General features: G+C 45.1%; 1 protein-coding gene across 1 annotated transcript in view; it reads left to right on the top strand.

Annotated features, from left to right (window-relative positions):
- The window catches only part of LOC130486469 (vascular endothelial growth factor receptor kdr-like), a 194,306-nt gene that overhangs the window by 98,124 nt on the left and 76,133 nt on the right, over positions 1-20,049 (top strand). Inside the window, exons 13-14 of the mRNA XM_056859739.1 lie at positions 11,007-11,300; positions 18,994-19,140. Coding sequence (XP_056715717.1) covers positions 11,007-11,300; positions 18,994-19,140 — 441 coding nt within the window. The remainder of the gene's footprint in view (positions 1-11,006; positions 11,301-18,993; positions 19,141-20,049) is intronic.

Below are 20,049 nucleotides of genomic sequence, written 5' to 3'. Positions count from 1 at the left end.
ATAGCCCTTCGCTTTTATTTGCACACAGGCCAGCCTGTGCAACCCAGGACTCAGTCCACCAGAGGTGTAATAAACCTGCCTTCCCCCCCTTTTGGCAGTCCCAAACTGGTTTCAAAACTTATCAAGCCCCTGGCAAGCCACCCAACACTGTGTTCAGCTTGGTGGGTTCCAAGTGGGACAGACTTGCTCTCCTGACCATTTTCTACTTCTGTGTTCCATGTGCCACAATGGAGCTCTTTGCCAACTGGTTTCTCTGGATATTTCAGGGGAAGAGAGATCAGGGCAGAGGCCAAGGTATCCAGGGCTGTCACTTACAGGAGGGCAGGGAGCTGTTCCTGTTAGCAGCAGAGGATCATAGGGCTCGCAATAATGGGTTTAAACTGCAGGTAGAGAGGTATCGTCTGGATATTAGGGAGGAAATTTTTTACAGTGAGAGTTGTTCAACAGTGGAATCAGCTACCTATGGAGGTGGTGAGCCCCCCTCACTGGCAGTGTTTAAGCAGAGGCTGGTCAAGGATGCTCTAGGCTGATACTGCATTAAGCAGGGGATTGGACTAGATGGCCTATATGGCCCCTTCCAACTCTATGATTCTATGATTCTGTGACTTTGGGGACTTGTCAGGTCATACGTCAGTAGAAGCAATCCCAGCCCTCTTGATCTACAGATGATTTAGAAGCATCACACTTCATTCGCAGTGTTGTAGTTACAATAGGTCTGATTTAATACTGGTAAAGCTATATCCTATGCCGGTGTCATGTTCTTGCTGTATAAGTATCAGGCAGTTGCAGCTTTAAAAAAAAAATCATAAAAAGGGATCCTTTTTAAAATCACATTATTTTGCTGCCCTGGTCTTTTTGTAGGAAAGGCAGCCTATGTGATTCTCCAGTCCTGTATTTTATCCTCACAACAATCCTATGAGATAGGCTAGGCTGAGCAAGAAGGACTCGCCTAAGAATCCCCAGAAGGCTTTATGGCCAAATTAGCGTGATGGTGGTAGTGTTGGAGGCTGAGCCTGGGTACCTCTCATTTCAGTGCAGCACCTCCACAACTACACTGCACTTGAAGGCACCTTAGTGGCCGAGCATCTGCCTTGCAGGATCTCCAGTTAAAAGGAGAAAGGCTTCTCTCCTCCTGAGACCCTGGAGAACTGCTAGAGCAGTCTACAGTATGTGAGATGGACCAGCGGTTCAGTTCAGGAGCCCTGTGCTGATGATATATACCATTTACAGTTAACATTTGGAGGGTGGTTGAACTCTGCTTCTGCTCTCCATGGGTTGGTCTCAAGTGAGCTTCTGCATGTGTAGGCAGTGGCACCAGCCAACAGTGGCATCAGCCGGGTCCAACCTGAGTGGATCCAGCCGTGCAGTCAGTGGCATGTGGCTTGCTCTTGGCTACCAGCAGTCCTCCAGGTCAGCAGCTTTCCTGGTGAGTTAAAGAGCTACTTTGTCCCTGTGTGATGGGGAGTGTGTTGACCAACAGGCACAGTCTCCTCCCTCCCCTGTATTAATTGTATGTGTCATTTCCTGTTCAGAAGGCTAGTACAAGGCAACAGCATGTGTTTCGTAGGACTGCAGCCATTCATGCAGTCCTATTAAAACGTTAGCCTGCTAAATTGGCAGGGGCCAGTGTTCATCAACAGTGGTAAATACGAATCAGTCAAATCAAGGGGATACTTGCTTATGTCTGGAGGCTATTTGGTTCTGATGCAGTTCTGGAAACGAAACGAAACGGCAGTTACTTTACTCAACATTTTTAATTTGTTGAGAGCACTACTGTTTAGTGAGACATCATAATAATTTTTAGAAATCGGTTGGTAATAATGATTAGAGCCCCATCTCTAGCTCTTGAGGGCCTTTAGGGCAACCCAGCAGGAAGCTTTCCTGCACAAACCCCATGGAAAGAAACAGAAGCCTGTGCTTGTGTGAGAGAACTTCTATCTAGATGTTGCCCTTTGGGAACAACTGGATATCTTTATACAAAGCTTTTAAGTCATACCTTAGTGAAACTTGATAAAACTTGGTGCCAAATTCCCAAAGAGGGGGAGTTACAAACAGTTGCCCCAGGCAGTGTGTTCATTCCAGACATGTTTATGGGGACATGTAAAGGGCCTGTGTTGTTTCAGATTGGCAAGTGGATTTCTCCGGTCTGTTCTGACTGCAAGCAACCCAGCCTCCTCTGGCAGGCTCAGCTGTGGAGCGCGCAAAAGCACATCAGTTTTAAATTACACAGAGTATTGTGCAAAGGACAGGAAATTAAAACCAATTAATTCCTTGTAAATACAAATGAAACCAGACTTCCTTTTGATTTATGCTGACAGTTTACCTTTCCCAACGGCGCATTTCCCCATTTGCGTTAGGGAATTCCTAGCCATTTCAAATGACTTAAGTTGTAATAAAAAACAAAGACAAAAATACAGAGGCTGTTGACAGAAGAGAAAATGCCACATGGCATATATTTACAGGGGATTTTTTTAGAAGTTTTGCATATGCTCAGAATAAGGATGCTAATTGCATTTATGTCCAGAGCATATAAACAAAGTCATGCAAAATACAAGCAAAATAAAAATGTATTCTCAAAGGCAAATTTTTCATCTTACAATGAAGTACATAGAGAGAGAAGTACCTTTTCTCTTCCCAGTTACAGCCAGCAGACTTTCCTTGAAAAATAGTTGGAATAAAATTGCAGAAAGCTCAATGAAAACACAAAATAAATAAATTAGCTTCGGCAGAAGGATAAAAAAACCTCAGCTGGTGCTCCTAAGGGAAGAGCATCCGTGACACTTTCAAGACTGAGGCTAAGAAACTGGGAAATTTGTTAGAAAAGTTGAGTTGGGGATAAAATGACATGGCATGCTAGGATGTTAAGAACATTAGGAAAAAACCTGCTGGTTTAGACCTTTGGTCCATTTACAGTGGTGCAGATAAGTAATTTTAGACTCTGGTTTAGGGTTGCCAATGCTGGATGGTCAATTCCCGGAGATTTAGAGGGTGGAGGCTGTGGAGGGCAGGGTTTTGGGGAGAAGGGCCTCAGTAAGGTATGATGCCATAGGCCGTTTACGCATGCCTAGTATGCCATTGATTTGTCCCTCTCATGTCTCATGCTTTTCTATCCCGAGATCAAAAAACTGAACGTGTGGTGAACTCCGCCCTGTATCAATCCCGCAAATGATCAGGGAGGAATGTTACCATGTGCAGCGCCAAGGGATAGAAGGGGAGTGGTCATTATTTTCATCACCGCATTGTGATTGGCTGATGCTGGTTAAGAGTTGACCTAACACCAAGGGCTTATTTTTACGGGTGATTTTTTAAAATACTGGCATGCCAGTATGCCATCATATCAGCATTAAAAAAAGTTTTTTTTTTAGCAAGCATGGTTTTAGACCTCTCCCCCCCTCCTCTCAGAAATGTTTTTCTCTGCCTTTGCAAAATGAAACCAGAGAGGCAGGCGGGTGGGCGCTGATTCCCCTGGGCAGTGAAAGAGCTCCGATGGGGGGGGGTGTCCCACAGACCTTGGAGGAGGGTTGCCTCTTCGTTCCTGGCGAGGAGGGGGCGGAGCCCTACTCTTGTTTCTTCCCGCATTGCGTGTCCCTTTGCAGCAGCTGCTGCTGCAGCAGAGGGATGTATGCATGTGTGTGTGTGTATAGGGGAGCAATGGCAAAGTTCCCAGCCACACTGCCCCACTTCCGAGTTTCTTGTTACTGCTGTTTTATCAAAAACCGAAGCACGACATGCCCGCCAATCCAATTCGTTGGTATACCAACATACTGTCAAAAAAAATTCCTTTAAAAAAATTAAGAAAGAAGGAGCGCTCAGGAGATCTACGGGCGTTCCAGGCAATGGTGGACATGTTCCAGAGCTCCCCCAAGAGGGAAATGAGAGGAGGAGTGGGAGGGGGGAAGTGCAATGGGGGAGTGTCAGAAGGAAGGGGCGTCGACCTGCGAGCCGAAACACGTACCAGCAAAGCACTCGGAACTGTGGCAATTCTTTATTTACTTTCGGGACAAAACTGGGATTGGAAAACCAGCGAAAGTTTCTCAACGGAAATGGGTTGGACCCACAGGTGGGAGACAATGGAGATTTGCTACATTTGCAGGAGAATCGCAAGACAAAACAGCCACGTGTTATCACCTATAGAGTCCATTCTCCAAAGCAGCCACTTTCTCCAGGGGACCTTTCATCTGTTGCCTGGAGATCACTTGCAATTCCAGGAGATTTCCAGTCCCCACCTGGAGGTTAACAAACCTACTTCTCTTATCTCCCACCACACACACACACACACACACACACACACACACACGATAGTAACATATATTTCAAGTCAGAAGCACAAAATGAACATTTAGCAAGCTGGCCTCATTCCCATCTTAGTGTCCCCACCGATAAGCACATTTGGTACAAACTGATCCTGTGTATATTTACTCAGAAGTAACTATGCTTAATATGGCTTGCTAGCCACAGCCTGATTTGGGGGCCTGCTTGCTGAGCCTGGGGCCTGTTCCCCAGATTTCCACCCCAGAGCACATCCCTGACCACACCATTGTCTCTCTAATCCCAACGGTGGCAGTGTGATGCTTCTTGGGAGCACCGCCTCTCTGCTTGAACTGGCCCAGAACAACTATGCATACAGTGTTTCAGGGTGGTATTGTCGTTGTGCAGTAGACTAGCTGGATTCCAGCCCAGTAGCACCTTAGAGGCCAACAAGGTTTTTGGGGTGTGAGCTTTCAAGAGTCAAAGCTCTCTATCTAATGAAAAGAGCTCTGATTCTCGAAAGCTTCTACCTTGAGCATCTTGTTGGTCTCTAAGGTGCTAGTGGACTCGAATCTAGCTCTTCTGGCCCCAGTGTTTATTCTCTCGTTTGTTCCCAACAGTGTGTTAACATGGCACTGCCCCATCCGCTCCAACCGGCATTAGATTGCATCATACTATAGCTTTTGTAGTGGAACCTGCTGCTGTATAAGTAGGGTTGCTAACTCCAGGTTGATAAATTCCTGGAGATTTGGGGGTGGAGCCTGGGGAGGGCAAGGTTTGGGTAGGGCATGGTTCTCAACAGAGTATAATGCTATAGAGTCTACCCTCCAAAGCAGCCATTTTCTCCAGGGGAACTGATCTCTGTTGTCTAGAGATCAGTTATAGTTCTGGAAGATCTCCAGGTCACACCTGGAGGTTGGCAACCCTATGCATAAGGGATATGGGTGTGAGAAGTGGCACTCTACCAGCACTCAAGGTACTGTAGGATCCCACCCTGCAAGTCTGTTAGCAAAACATGGTCCGTAGATGATACTATAGAAATAAAATTGAATTTTTGGTACATGATAGAATCTTGTGTGTTCAGGAGGCTGTGTTACAAGGTTGTACAGGTCCCAGAAAAATCACATCTGGGCCCTGGGCTGAGTCCGTCTGCGTGCAGAGTGACTGAGCCCAGGGAAATTGATGGGGAGATGTGGGGGGGCAGGACATTTGAGAAGGACCCGGTGAAAATCCCTGCCTCCCTCCAGAGAATTTGCTCTCTTGTCCCCCACCCCAAAATGCTTCGTCATCTCCTTAGTGAAATCGTAGGGTTGCCAGGTCCCAGCAGGGGAGCTTACCGGCAGTGCGGGAAGGCCTAGGCTGGTGTCGCAGTGATGTCACCAGTAACGCAGAGACATTGCTTCTGGCACACACCAAAAGTGGATATTGCGATACTGGCAATGAAGTAAGCTCTGGCATTTGGGTGAAAACTCTATGGTAGATGCCTTTTTTACCATAAAGTTTCCCCCAAATACCAGAGCACCCCCTGCATTGCTGGCAACATTGTTACTGGGATTGCTGGGGTCTCCAATATTTAGATGGGGAGATTAGCTTATTGGAGACTAAATTTAGAGCTCTAACGAGAGGCTTGATTTAAAGCGAGGTCTTTCACCTATGTATATGAAGGATGAGCAAATCGGAAAGAATAAACTAGCTTAAAGCAAATAAACAGTAAAACAGGCTTTCTTTATTAAGGGGAATGAAAAGGGTACACACACAGAGAGAAAGAACACAATAATTCAATACAAACACACGCGGATGCCTAACTGGGATAGGGTGATTGGAAGTTATAGCTACCTATACTGGTTGTAGACTTTAACAATAAAGAACTTGACTAGCTATCTTCAGAGGTCTTGCGAGAAGTTCCAAGGAGAGAGGCTGCAGCAACGGAATTGATGAGTGACCAGCGCTTCACGATAAGACCGTACTATGGCACGGGGCAGTCATTTGGATCCAGGAAAACGAGTACAAGTTGCCAATGTGAGGGTGGCTATATTTATACTAAAATTCTGCAAGATTACTTCACCAGAATGGGTGGTCAGGGTGCACAAAGGTATGATTGCTTCTCAAGTACAGAAATATCACAGGGTGAAAAGACAAGAGCTGACAATCCAGAGAATAATAGTGTCTGGCAAGTAGTGAGCAATTATTGATATCAGCAGTCTGCCAGGTGCAGGTGGGTGAGATAGGAAGAAGAATTTAAAAGGTGGGATTAGCCCATTCCCAGACTAATTTCAGGGTGTGAAGGGGAGTGTCATTGTCTTTGGTCTCCGATCTTCAGGAAGATCTTGATAGAGCGGCTACATTGATAGTCATGCAAATGTTACAGTGTCCTTTCTTTGGGGAGGTATCACTCTTCTAGTATCTGTCTAATATTTGTTTTGAGAGTATGTGCCGCTGTCGCATCGATGCAGTCAAGACTGTTGATCATCACGCTAGCCAACTGGTTGACATCTGCCATTGGCACGTGCTTAGAATCATGGGACATGTACTTAGATCATTGCACCAATACCTCACGCCCATACCCAGAACCTCAGTTCCCAATGAGAAGTGCAAGAATGTGTGTATGCCAAGTATTTGTAATCCAATTTAGAACATTTGATAAAAAGTGAGGATTTTGTTGTTGTTTGGGAATGTCAGTTGCAATTTGTGATCAGGTGGAGGAGAGTTCATACATCACTAGTGTAAACAAAAACCAGTTGCTGTAATTTTGGGGCAAAAAGGCAAAACATTCTATGTACACTTGTAGGAGAAGACATGCTGGACCCTGTACATCTAAGGCATCCCTTCCCCTGTTCCCTGCGGTGAAGTCCTTCGATATCTGCTGACTCCATGTCTCCTCTTTCTGTTGCTCTGTCTGGCGGATTTGGGGGTTGGGCTTTTCTGGTGGTGGCATCGTTGAATTGTATCTTGTTCACATCTGACCGCTTTTCTAGTGTGTTCAGACCTCGTAGAATTCTATATCTTCTGAGATGTTCACTACTCGTCCCAATTTGGTGTCATCTGCAAATTTAATGAGTAGTCCCTCCACCCCCTCATCCAGATCATTTATAAAAATATTGAAAAGTACCGGGCCCAGAACTGAGTCCTGTGGCACCCCACTGGACACCTCCCTCCAATCAGATGAAATGCTATTGACAACCATTCTTTGGGTGCTGTTCTCTAATCAGTTCCTATACACCTAACTATCCTAGAGTCTAGTCTGCAGTGCACCAGCTTATGGGGGACCCTGTTCAAAAGCTTTAGTGAAATCAAGGTAAACAATGTTGATGGCGTTCCCACGACCCAGTATGCTCATCTCTCAATCAAAGAAGGAAATCAGTAGTAATAGCGGGAGATCTCCAGCCAACACCTGGAGGTTGGCAAGCCTACCCATAAGGTAGGCCAGATATTACCCCTTGCCCATATTCCTCATTAAAAGCTGAGGGTCAGAGAAGATGGCATACTCTCTTGGTAAAAGTATATATCCAAACCTGTTTTGCCAAGGAAGTATGAGGGCATGGAGTGGCACGTGCAAGGAATTATCATTGGAGATGCAGGAGTGTTACTTTCAGTCATCTCAAGTGGCTGTTTCTTTCATTTTCTTTCTTGGGTGAGAGAGGAAGGATCATCTATAATTCAGGTCCAGCTGATCTGGGCAGAAACTCTTTACAGCTGCTGAAGTTTCATAAATAATTCCAGAAAGACAAGCATGTAACTCATCCAGCCAACAGAAACATAAATAAAATATCTGGAGTGGTGGGGAGAACACCTAAGGGTAAATATTTTAGTACCCTGCATAGAAACGTTCGCGTACAACGTCTGTTAACAATGGCAGGATTTGTAGTCAGGTCACAGTGTGAGACCCAAATATAACCCCTTCCGCTGCCAGTCCCAGAGCATTACACCTGCGTCATAATGCCATCTCCTTAGCAAAACATAACTCAGAAACCGTGTATCATGGCCCTAGGGGGATGAAAGACTGAGGACAGCCTATCTGGGCAATGACTAGCTGGCTGGTCTTACACAAAGGCCGAACTTTTAAAAATCGTTACAGTATTTACTCAATTTTTCCCCAGGTATGCCATCAAAAAAAAGAGAGTGGGTCTTAAATTCTTATACAAGTTACCGTTATGGCCAACATTGGAAAACTTTTGTGTGTGTAACATTCTTTATGGGGTCATCTTATTTATTTATTTTATTTATTAAAGCATTTATATCCTTCCTTTCCTCGTGCTTCAAGGTGACTTTCAATAATAGTTAAAAACATTTTCAGTGAAAACCAAAATAAAATAGCAAACCCCTAATCTCTCCCTCCCTCCCTCCCCCCTTGAAAGATGCCTGCCAATTCAAAACCCCTGGCAAACAGGCAGGCCTGGCAGCGCCTCCTGAAGATCTCCAAGGAGGGGAAGAAGAAGAGGAGTTGGCTTTTTCATATGCCAATTTTCTCTACCTTTTAAGGAGAATCAAACTGGCTTACAGTCTCCTTCCCTTCCTCTCCCAACAACAGACACCTTATGAAGTAGGAGAGGCTGAGAGAGTTCATAGAGAACTGTGACTAGCCCAAGGTGACTAGCCAACTGTGACTATCCCAAGGACTAGACCAGCTGACTTCATGTTGAAGAGTGGGGAAACCAACCCAGTTCTCCAGATTAGAGTCCACCGCTCATGTGGAGCAGTAGGGAATACAACCCGGTTCTCCAGATTAGGGTCCGCCGCTCATGAAAAAATGACCTTAGATTTGATTCTCACCAATAGGGAAGAACTGGTTGATGAGTTTAAAGTAGTAGGCATTCTGGGTAGTAGTGACCATGTAATCTTGAAATTTTGGGGAAAGGAAAAACTGTATGTAGTCAGACATATAGGTTGGACTTTAGGAGATCAAATGTTAACAAACTTAAACTTATGCTGAGTAGATTCCCATGGTCAGAAATACTTAAGAAGGTAGTTCAAGAAGGGTGGGAGTTTCTTACAAATTAAATACTGAAGGTGCAATCCCAAACCATTCTTATGAGGAAAAGTGGGAGGAGCCTAAAGAGGCCAGGGTGGCTCCATAAACAGCTTTTTAGAGAAATAAAAAGACTCATTTAGGAAGTGGAAGGAGGACCTTATAACCAAAGAGGAATATAAACAAATAACTAGTGCTTGTAGGGAGAGTGTTAGGAAAGTTAAAGCTCAGGCTTGTGAGAGATGCTAAACACACACACAAAAAAAGAGGTTATTTTCCTATGTACAGAGTAAGAACAAGAACAAGATAAGCCCATTGCAGGGACCTGGAAGTGAAATTGTAATAGGAGATGAAGAGAGGGCAGAACTGCTCAATTCCTACTTTTCCTCAGTCTTTTCTTGCGAGGGAAATTGTGCTCAACATGGCATAAACACAACACATGATGAGGGAAAGGAGTTGCAGCATAGGATTGGCAGTGGAGTAGTGAACAAACATCTAGTTTCTTTAAATGAAACAAAGTCCTCAGGGCCAGATGAATTGCATCCAAGGATACTCAAAGAACTTGCAGATGTAATTTGCTTTAGCACCAAGGTGCTCCTAGCTTCTCTGAAGCATGACCCTTTTAAATCCTCATGGCAAAAAATCTTAGATGACCATAAAATCAAAATTGCAGCTCATGCAACCTCAGTTTGCCTTGGGGCTGTGCAGGAAGGGTTTAGGGAGTTTAATCCTTCAATCACATGAACATACATGAAGCTGCGTTCTACTGAATAAGTACTTTGGTCCATTAAGGTCAGTATTATCTACTCAGATTGGCAGCAGCTCTTCAGGGTCTTAGGAAGAGGCCTTTCAGATCTCCTACTGCTGGATTCTTTGAATTGGAGGTGCTGGGTTTTGCTAGTCAAAATTGGGCTCTCTCCATATGTCCCAAGGACACATCTTTTCTCCTTTAAAATGCTAATAATTGGGGTGTAGGGAGGTTTATGGGTTAACCTCCCTCTTCTGTCCCTGCATGTCCCTGAGGCAAACTGAGGCTTCATGAACCTGCAATTTGTATTTTATGGACAGAGGAAGATGTGTCATCTGCATCTTGTCTCTTTGAAACTCAAGGCTGAAGCCTGGCCAGTGTCTCCTGTGAACCAAGCATTACCCAGCTGTGAATATACCTCAGTTACAGGCTGGATATCAAAAACAAAAAAGGGAAAGAAGGTGCTTCAAGTAGATGGACTGGCAAACACCCTACTTTACTGCAGTTTTCAGATGGTAATGGAAGAAACTCCATTGCAGTATAAATGTATTCATCTCAGTTCAACCGTTGAAAAGGCAGCTGACGTACCTGAAATGGTTAAAACCAGGTTCTCCAGAGGGGCTGCGGCTGCCCAGCAACATACACATGCAGCAGAGCCAGCATGGTGTAGTGGTTAGGAGTGGAGAACCGGGTTTGATTCCCCCCTCCTCCACATGAGCAGAGGACACTAATCTGGAGAACTGGGTTGGTTTCCCCATTCATCCACATGAAGCCTGCTGGGTGACCTTGGGCTAGTCACAGTTCTCCCCGAACTCTCTCAGCTCCACCGTTCTTAACCTCTACACCATGCTGCTGCCAGTCTGAGTAGATGATACTGAGTTGATGGATGAAGGTTCTGATTCAGTAGAAGGCAGCTTCATGTTTTCAGACCTCCTGTGCCTACATTAATCCAGCCTGTTGACCTCCAACAATAAAGCGAGCCTGCTTTGATCTTCTCAGTTGCACGTCAAGTCCTGTGTTGTGTGTCCTTTTCTCCTACTTCAGATATGCCATCCAAGCTACAGACTGATGAACAGATCACGGCCATCGTGGCAAGCAACGTCCAAATGACTTGTAAAGCCAACAGGTACATCTACAACCACCTGTCTTGGTATGATCCCACCTCGCAGGCCATTCCATTCGCCTCAACACGGCAGAGAGTCGACAACTATTCCATTTCCTTGACACTGGATATAAAGAATGTTTCTCAAGCCCATGCCGGGCTGTACAAGTGCAGAGCCCGAAGTTTTCTGACCAGCACTGAGGAGCTGGAAAAAAGCACCTTGCTCCACATCAAAGGTGAGTCTGGGAGATTGGGAGCGGGGGCAGATCTGGAAAGGCCCAGGAGCAAGTTGAGCCAAGGAGCGGCCCCTCCCACTGTTGTAGGACCACTTGGCTTGATCCTGGCTGCTGAGCCAACAGCCCCCCAGGCTTGCAGTATTTGGGACACCCACCCCCCAAGCTGAATGCAACCCGCCAGCCAGGTCCCACATACTCCAATATTTCACAGATTAAAAGGGAAATGTGGTTGCAGCTAGGGTTGCCAGCCTCCAACTGGGGCCTGGAAGTCTACTGAATTACAGCTGGTCTCCAGACAACAAGGAACAGTTGCCCTGGAGAACGTGGCTGCTTTGGAGGGTGGGATCTATGGCATTATGCACTGCTGAAGTCCCTCCCCAAACCCCACCTTCTCACACCCCACCCCCAAATCTCCAGAAATTTCCCAACCTGGAGTTAGCAACCCTACTTGCAACACCCACATTTTCATGCCAAGGATCACCACTCAACCCCCACCCCACCCCACAGAATAACTTCCTGACTGCTGTTTTCTATGCTCTGTGCTGCACTGCTGCTTTACTTTGTAATAGCCAACTTTCATTGATTTAAAAGCTGGGGTGGGGAGTTGTTTGGGGCTTAAGATATACAAGCAATACATAATAGTCTTGCAATATATGCTCAATTGGCAGTGTGTGCAACACATATGTACATATATATGCATGTGTACAAAATGTATTCACTTCCTGCACAGAGGTGTAGGGAGCTGAAAATAGGCACTGCCCCTGGTAGATAGCGACAGCTGGATTATATGGTAGTGTGGCCTGCCAGTTCTGGGCAAGTTTTGTCAAGCCCTGAGCACCACCGTACACATTTTGTGGGCTGTGTTCATCTTGATAGATTGCAGATTGTGCAGACCGGCCCTTCAACGGCAGCTGGAGATGTATTGCACAAGCTGAATATTCAGACAGATTTATTGCATTCTGAAAGGCTCGTTTTCATACCTTCCATTTGAACAAATGAAGCTGCCTTCTACTGAATCAGATCATCAGTCTATCAAGGTCACTGTTGTCTACTCAGACTGGCAATGGCTCTCCAGGGTCTTAGGCAGAGGCCTTTCATGTCAACTATTGCCCGGTCATTTTAACTGGAGATGCTGAGCATTGAACCTGGGACCTTCTGCATGCCAAGCAGATGCTCTGTCACTGAGTCACATTCCCTTCCAATGCTTTCCTCTCTGCTACAATGCAAGAAGGCTAGCCGAATAAGTGGAAGAAGATGCAGTTGGTTAATGATGATTCTGTGGTCCAGGTCAGCTCAGCCTGACCCAGAGCAGGCATATGGGCTAGCTGCATCATCTGTTTCTCATTGGCTGTCTCTGCTGCATCACCAGGACATTGGTAGAGTTGGCAGGAAAGGCCATAAATAGGCCCCCAAACAGACGAAACAGTGGGCGAAAATTATAAAAATGTTAAATCTTGTGGTGCTCAGGTTGGGGTGATTTGAAGCATCTTGTCACAAAGCCTGGCATTCCACCTCAAACTCATCTGTCTGAAAAAAAATGAGTTTTGAGGCAGAGCACATTGAAACATTCAAAATGTTCCATGGATGTGTGTGTGTGTGTGTGTGTTAAGTGACAAGTTGCAGCTTACTTATGGTGACTCCAGCAAGGGACTTTCAAGGCAAGTGAGAAGCAGTGGTGGTTTGCCATGGCCTTCCTCTGCAGTCTTCTCTGTTGGTCTTCCTTCCAAGTACTGACTCTGCTTAGCTTCTGAGATCTGACGAGATCGGGCTATACCATGCCTCCTTCCCTCCCATGGATATAATATAGATCAGGAGTCCCCAGCCTTTTTCAGCCTGCAGGCACCTTGGAAATTCTGAGACAGGTTTGGGGGCACAACCACAAAATGGCTGCCACTGAAGACAGAGCCAACAACAAAATGTCAGGGACTGAGTTTATGCATAACCCACAGAAACGCTTCTACATTTCAGGCAGAATCTCTGCTTAACAGGATGCCTTTTATATTATTTTGCATATGTACAGCTTACTTTCAGTCACACAGTGAAGATCTTTGTGTAGTGGTGCAACCAATCAGCCAATCAGAAGCTCTGTTGGGCAAAAGCCCCACTCATTTTCTAAAAATGTGTTTATTAATAGATGAACAGTCCTTCAAAAAATTGGCTCCCTGTTCACAACTAGTGAACAGGATGTAAGCCAAACTGGTGGGTGTTCAAGCATTACTACTGAAAAGTATAGATGTATTTCGAAAAGAGTCCTCATGGTTGAAGAGAAGAAGTACAATGGTGGGATTTCCCGAAGAAATCAAGGCAAAGAAAGAAACCAAGGCAAAGATAAAGAAAACTCCAAATCAATTCTGTTTTCACATCCTGTAATATTTACTTTATAATTTTAAGAGGACTTCTGAAGAGTGAGAGTTAAAAGCCACACCATATGTTCTTGGTTAGGTAATCCATATAAGAAGGCACAACTGGCAGTTGGTCAGACTTCCTAATATATCAAAAATAATTTCCTGGGAATGAAATGGTACACACTTCAATGCTAACATCTTTCTTGGCACTAAATTACTGAACAAAGATATTCAAATAATATAAAAATAGCAATCTCTGATTTCACAGAAAATCTAGGACCTCATAATCTCACACAAGAACCGCACATTACGAAAGTGCACTCAGTTGCCCTCTGGTGTCCACCATGTTTATGGTAATCAGTGGGGAATATGCAAATTAGATGCTTCTCCCCAGTTCGTTATCAATCACCACAGAGTCTTTATTACCAAATAAATTTCCCCAAGCCTGCTGAAACTGCAAAACTGTGATAATGAAAGTCAGAAGCAAACCCCCACAGTGAAAACCACAAGGATGAAAACAAGAAACGCAGAGTAAAAAATGGAGCAGCTTCTTAGCCCGGCCACTGGATTTACTGTAACTTTCTCTGGGTCAGAGAGAATTACTCCGGCAAAGCAAACGGAAATGCCAGTTTCAGATTTTTTTAGCTGAGAAAGCAGCAGTTGTCTTGTCAGGATGTTATTATCTGCAACTAGGGTGCAGAAAACACTTCAGCTGAAAAGAGCCACTGCTGTCATTTGCTTGGTCTGCAAGATTCTAGCTGCATAGTGGAAGGCGTTGCAAAGGTACTGACTCTTTCCTCTGTTAGAGGAAAGTATTTAAATAGTCCAGACAGCTTAATCTGAAACTGAATGCTCAGGTCTTTAGCTGCTGTGGCTCAGCAGTGTAGATGAATAACTCATCTCTTGCTGGACCTGACCCAATAAGGGGTGCCTGTTCCCTCCCATGCCACTGAGGGCTTGGAGTGAGCAGAGCCTCAGAGGTGCAGCCACACCCTCCACATTGTGCCACCCCAAGAGGTCGCTTAAATAGCTCGACTGGAGGCCCAGCCCGGCTAGGATGAGTAAAGATGGTCCCAGTTCCTCATAGGGTTGTCGGGTCCCCACGGGCAATTACCAGAGGGTGGGGTGACTTAGCAGCAGCAGGAGGGAACCTAGCCCATTGTGGCAGCAATGTTGCTGGCAACACGATGAGGTCACTACTGGTGTGTGCTGGAAGTGACATTGCCACATTGCTGGCTTCCCCCCACTGCTGGTAATTCCCTCCACTGGTCAGCTGATCAGCGGTGGGGGGCAGAGAATGCCCCATCCTAGTGGGGGCTTGGCTATCCTATCAGCCCACTTATTGGTGGGTAATATGAGAGCGCTTCTAGTTCTCACTCCTCTTCGGGAGGCTAGAATTTGTACATTTATTTATTTAGGAAATATGTCTACCACCTCCAGTGATCTGCCTGGAGCAGCTCAGAACTCAAACAATAAAATGAAACCAATCACGACAATAAAACAAGTAAATAGAACAAACCGGACAGTAAAATCAGACTTTAAAATGGCCAAACAAATAAAATAAATAAATACAAACAAGATCCATAAAACATGGCAATAAGAAAGAAGTCAAGCCATGGCATGAAAGGAGATAAAACAGAGCAGTTTAAAATGATATTAATACAACATGTCTCAGGCTTAGAGCAGACCATAAAACAGCTAAAAAGATTGAAGGGTTTAGCTTAAAAGCTTGGGTAAATAGAGATGTTTTGGCCTGGCGCCTAAAAGAAAGTAAGGTAGGTGCCTGGTGAGACTCAAAGGGGGAGGCATCACATAGGCAAGCACCAATGCTGAAAAACCCCAATTGCTGGTTGCTGGTTTCCACCCTCCTTACCTCTGCATAAAGGCTTGGTGCAGAGACCAGGACTGAGAACACAATCTTAACTGGTAGGCCAGAGAGTAGGGTTGCTAGGTCCCTCTTCTCCTCCGGCGGCAGGCTTTTTTGCGTAAGTGTGCACGTGTGCGCCGACACATGTGCGTCACTTTCCGGTTTAGAACCAGAAGTTCCGCCTCGCAAAGGGCCTTTACCTCTTAGTTTGAATGGTAAAGTGGCCCTTTACCACTCAGACTAAGAGGTATAAGGCCCCTCGCGAGGCGGAACTTCTGGTTCGAAACCAGAAAGTGACGAGCGCAGTATGCACGCGTGCGTGCTCATTTGCCCACCGACCCTCAGGTGGTCGGCAGGGAGAGGGGTCAATTGCCAGGGGTTTGCCCGCCACCAGCGGGTACCTGGCAACCCTACAAGAGAGTCAAGGAGAAGGCACTGCTTCAAGTAGCAAAAAAAGCTATCCAGCTTCTTTATGCTGTTCCTTTGTGGGCCGCTTTAGTAGGCAAGCGTCTTGATGCTATTCTGCATAAGTTTCTAAGAAAGTTACTGGGTGCTCCTTATCGCATAGCAGGGATTGCTATTAGAGCTGAGTTGGGGATATGTTCCCTGGAGGCAAAAGTGTGGCCTTTAATCTTCAGCTATTGATTAAGATTTCTCTTTGCTCTTCCTGAGGGCAGACTTCTAAGTTTTTCATCCAAGGACTCCTATGTTAATCCCTGGTTTGAGTATATAGATGCTAAACTTCAGAGGCTGGGACTGGAAAATACCTTTTTGTGAACTATGTCAACTATATGCCTGCTGTCTGGTGAAAAAAAGATTGCTCCAGTAGGACCTAAATAGCACTACTCTCCGTGCCTGCCGTGTGTGCTCTTCTGCTTTTGGGGGGTTTACATATTCAAATTCTTGTTGTCCATATATTGATTTCTTAACTATCCCAGTTTACAGAAGAGCCTTCTTTTTAGCCAGATTCAATGCACTACTTACAGCCATTTTGAGTGGGTGCTATTCTAAAAAGCCCTACTCTATGTGGATGAGGACCATGGAGCATGTCTTATTTTATTGTAGAAGATATAAGCAATTAAGAACACTGCAGATTAATCCATTAATTCCTGATGCCTGTAGCTAATAAGCTACAATTTCTGCTGGGTGGTTGTGATCCAGCTATCACAGTTCCAGAAGTGAAGTTTATTTGGGGTTTATTTGAATTTAAGAGACATGAGGAGAATTTAAAGAACATAAGTATGATCCAATAAATTATACAAAATGAAATATTTTTGAAAAATTCTGCTTAGCAGTTCAGTGTGGTTAGCTCACAGCCTATTGGCTAGGAGCTATACTATTAAAGGCAGGAAGTGCTTCAAGTGCCCCGATCCCAAGAGACTTTGGGCCTAATAGGTAAGAACCAGTACTGTGAATTGTGCCTGGAAACAGATGGGTAGCCAGTAGAGATCCTTCAGCGCAGGGGTGATGCAATCCCTGTATGCAGTGCCCACAATAATCTGGGTGTCATGCTCTGGATCAGCTGAAGTTTCTGAACAGTTTTCAGAGGCAGCGCCACATAGAGCACATCACAGCAGTCCAGCCGGGATGTGATCCGAGCATGGATCACCGTGGCCAAGTCATACTTCTCAAGAATGGGCTGAAGTTGTTAAAAGGCACTGAGTGATGACACTCAGCTCCAGCAGTAGGCCAGGATCCAGCAGCACCCTTGAGTTCTGAGCCCCCTGCTCCTTCAGGGGGGAATGCGGTCCGTCCCCCCCAGCACAGGCTGACTCCTCAGTCCTTGAGCAGAATGTAGTATGGTGAAAAGTGTTAGATTCGGGGAGGGAATAGCACTTCCAAAGACACAGGCAATCAAGAATGTGTTTGAGGAGACAACTGAACAAGAGCGAGAAAAATTGACCCCAGGCACTTGAAACTTACACCTCCTCCTCAACCTTCTTCTGTTCTGATTCTTTTTCATGCCAGAAATAAATGAATGGACTATGTTAGTCTTTAAGATGCCACAAGAGTCCTGGTTTGTTTGTTTTTTTGGACCGCAACAGACTCCCCTCTGGAATGAATCTGAATTAGTATTCAACAGTGGCTTTCACTCCAGATTGCTACCTGGCAGAATCAGCTACCTGTTTAACCACTCGTCATCACTGCCACCATTTTGAGCAAAGGTCAGGGACAAGAAGCCGCTTGTGGTGGCATGAGGATGGGAGAGGAGCCCCCTGTTGTCCTTCCCCACGCCCTTGACACTGCTGCTCAGTGTCAAGAGATGATCACACTCGGATAAATCAAACAAACAGGTCAATAGTATTTGATCACAGCTAGGTCAAATTGGGTAGGGGAGCTAGTTCTTATAAAAATAGTATGAACAAAGAGAGAAAGAACACAAAGAGAGAACACTTGTGATGGGTCCTTAGAATCATCATGCACAGCAAAGGATCAGAACCATATTGCCAGCGCTGTCCTTTTGATGCTTCCCTTATACCAGTCTATCTACCTTCATGTATGTGAGTGTACTCTAGGAGTTAGACGTTTTTATCTTATTGCACCTACTCACTTGCCTTATATTTGTACCTGAACCTTTTAATATTCCTTTCAATAAAGCCTAATGCAGGGGTGTCAAACATAAGGCCTGAGGGCTGGCTCCAGCCCCTTGAGAGCTCTTATCCGGCCCGCAAGCCAGCTGCCACCACCACCCCACTCTCAGTCTGGGCTGGCAAGTCATGGCTCAGCCCGGCCCAACCAAGTGACATTTATGTCATATCTGGCCCTTGCAACAATTGAGTTCGACATCCCTGGCTGAATGCTTTTATTGGTGTGGTTTACTGTGCATGCAAGAGTCCTACTCAGCTCTCAGTCAGGCTTCCAGAAGAGGATTCATTCCAGGGTCTCAGGTTTGGGATAGGGAGATTGAATCTCCCAGAAGGGCTGGAAAACCCGGCACATCCTTGAAATTCAGGTCCTGAGCACTTTTGCAGGGGTGGCAAGGATGGGGGAGAGTCAAATGGCCAGAGCCGGCCATGGCCAAGGACTGTTCAAAGCATCCACTGAAAGTGGCTTGGGGGCTGCATTTGTGGAATGGAGGAAATGCACAAGCGTTTAGCATCCTCTACAGACATGCGCCAATCTGTTCTTGGCATCCATGAGGACTAGCAGCTTTCCTTTGCATTCTTTTAAAAGCAGTGTTTTTGGAGATTTGCTTTCATCTCACTGTTGGAAGCCTGATGGAGTACATACTTTAGAAAACCATTTCCCATTTGATTGGATTTCTGTAATTAAGTGCACTAATCTTCAGGTTATGCTATTTTTTTTCCTGATGCAATATTTATACCTCTTTTCCTGGCTGTTTTTTTTTTTTTTAATGGGTTTTGTTTGGGTTTTATTTTGCTTCCCGTGATTTCAGAAAAAAAAATGTTTGCGATGTGGGTGAAAATGTAGGCTGTTGGAAGATATGTCTTTAAGGGTGCTTCTTGCTTTTTGTTTGCAGTGAAGACAGCACCTCGCATTATGGAGAACTTTACAGACTTAGAGGTGAATATCAGTGGGACGATCGTTCTGGAGTGCAAAGTGAATGGAACTCCGAAACCCACAATTGCTTGGCTGAAGAATGGCTATGCTATCACCCCTGCTTCAGGTGAGCCTGGGTCTCCTAAACTGTTTGCTCCTGGATAGGTGGCATGTTTGGGTCTTACACTTTAAAAAAAGTTACTACCATATTGAAGAAGAAAAGATGTCCCTTCCTTCCGAAGAGCCTTTATGCTTGCCCGTTTAAATGCAGCACCCTCAGCAGTATTAAACGGAAGAAGAGAAATCTACCATATTCTGACAGACTTTGCCCATGCAATTCAAAGAAAATTGACACATTATCTCATAAGATGATGGAATGTTCCCTCTTTTACCCCCATATTGGTGAGAATTCCTGCCCCCATAACAAGAGACAAAATAGTCCCCTTTTTGCTGATGGATAGAGCTCCAAATATAACATTGGCCGTGGCCAAATATCTCTCCATCATATTTTCCGCTAAGAAATAATTGCTCAGGACCTATGGATCATAGGAGCAAAGAAGGAAAGGGAAAGGAAGAAGAAAAGACATGACCTTTGGAATGATACAATTCCCTCCTTTAAAATGTTTATAGTGACACTGAGATCCCGGCTTCAAAGAAGAACCCTGAGTAGAGGTTGGAGTGTTACACCCTCTCTCCCATTCCTTTCATAGCCCCAAGACAAACTGAGGCTCCAGGAACCTGCTGGTGGCATTTTATAGATAGAATAAGATGAATGCTTTTCATTTGGCCAGTCTGTGCTCTTACAGTAGATTACAGTTAATAGGGCCAGAAGAGTTTAAAGCTGAACCTCTCTCCAGAATATGCCTGGCTTGTTAACCACCATTTATTGTTATATGCGTGTTGTTTTAGTTTATAAAATTTAGACTCAAGCCCTTAAAGCCCTCTGCAAGAGATAAATGTTTTAAATAAATAAAATTAAAATAATAACAATAGCTGAGGCAAAGTCAGTAATTGGGAACCCTGCTACCAATTACAT

This window comes from Euleptes europaea, chromosome 13 (assembly GCF_029931775.1).
Source record: "Euleptes europaea isolate rEulEur1 chromosome 13, rEulEur1.hap1, whole genome shotgun sequence".
NCBI lineage: Eukaryota > Metazoa > Chordata > Lepidosauria > Squamata > Sphaerodactylidae > Euleptes > Euleptes europaea.
This window is presented reverse-complemented; position numbering and strand designations above follow the sequence as displayed.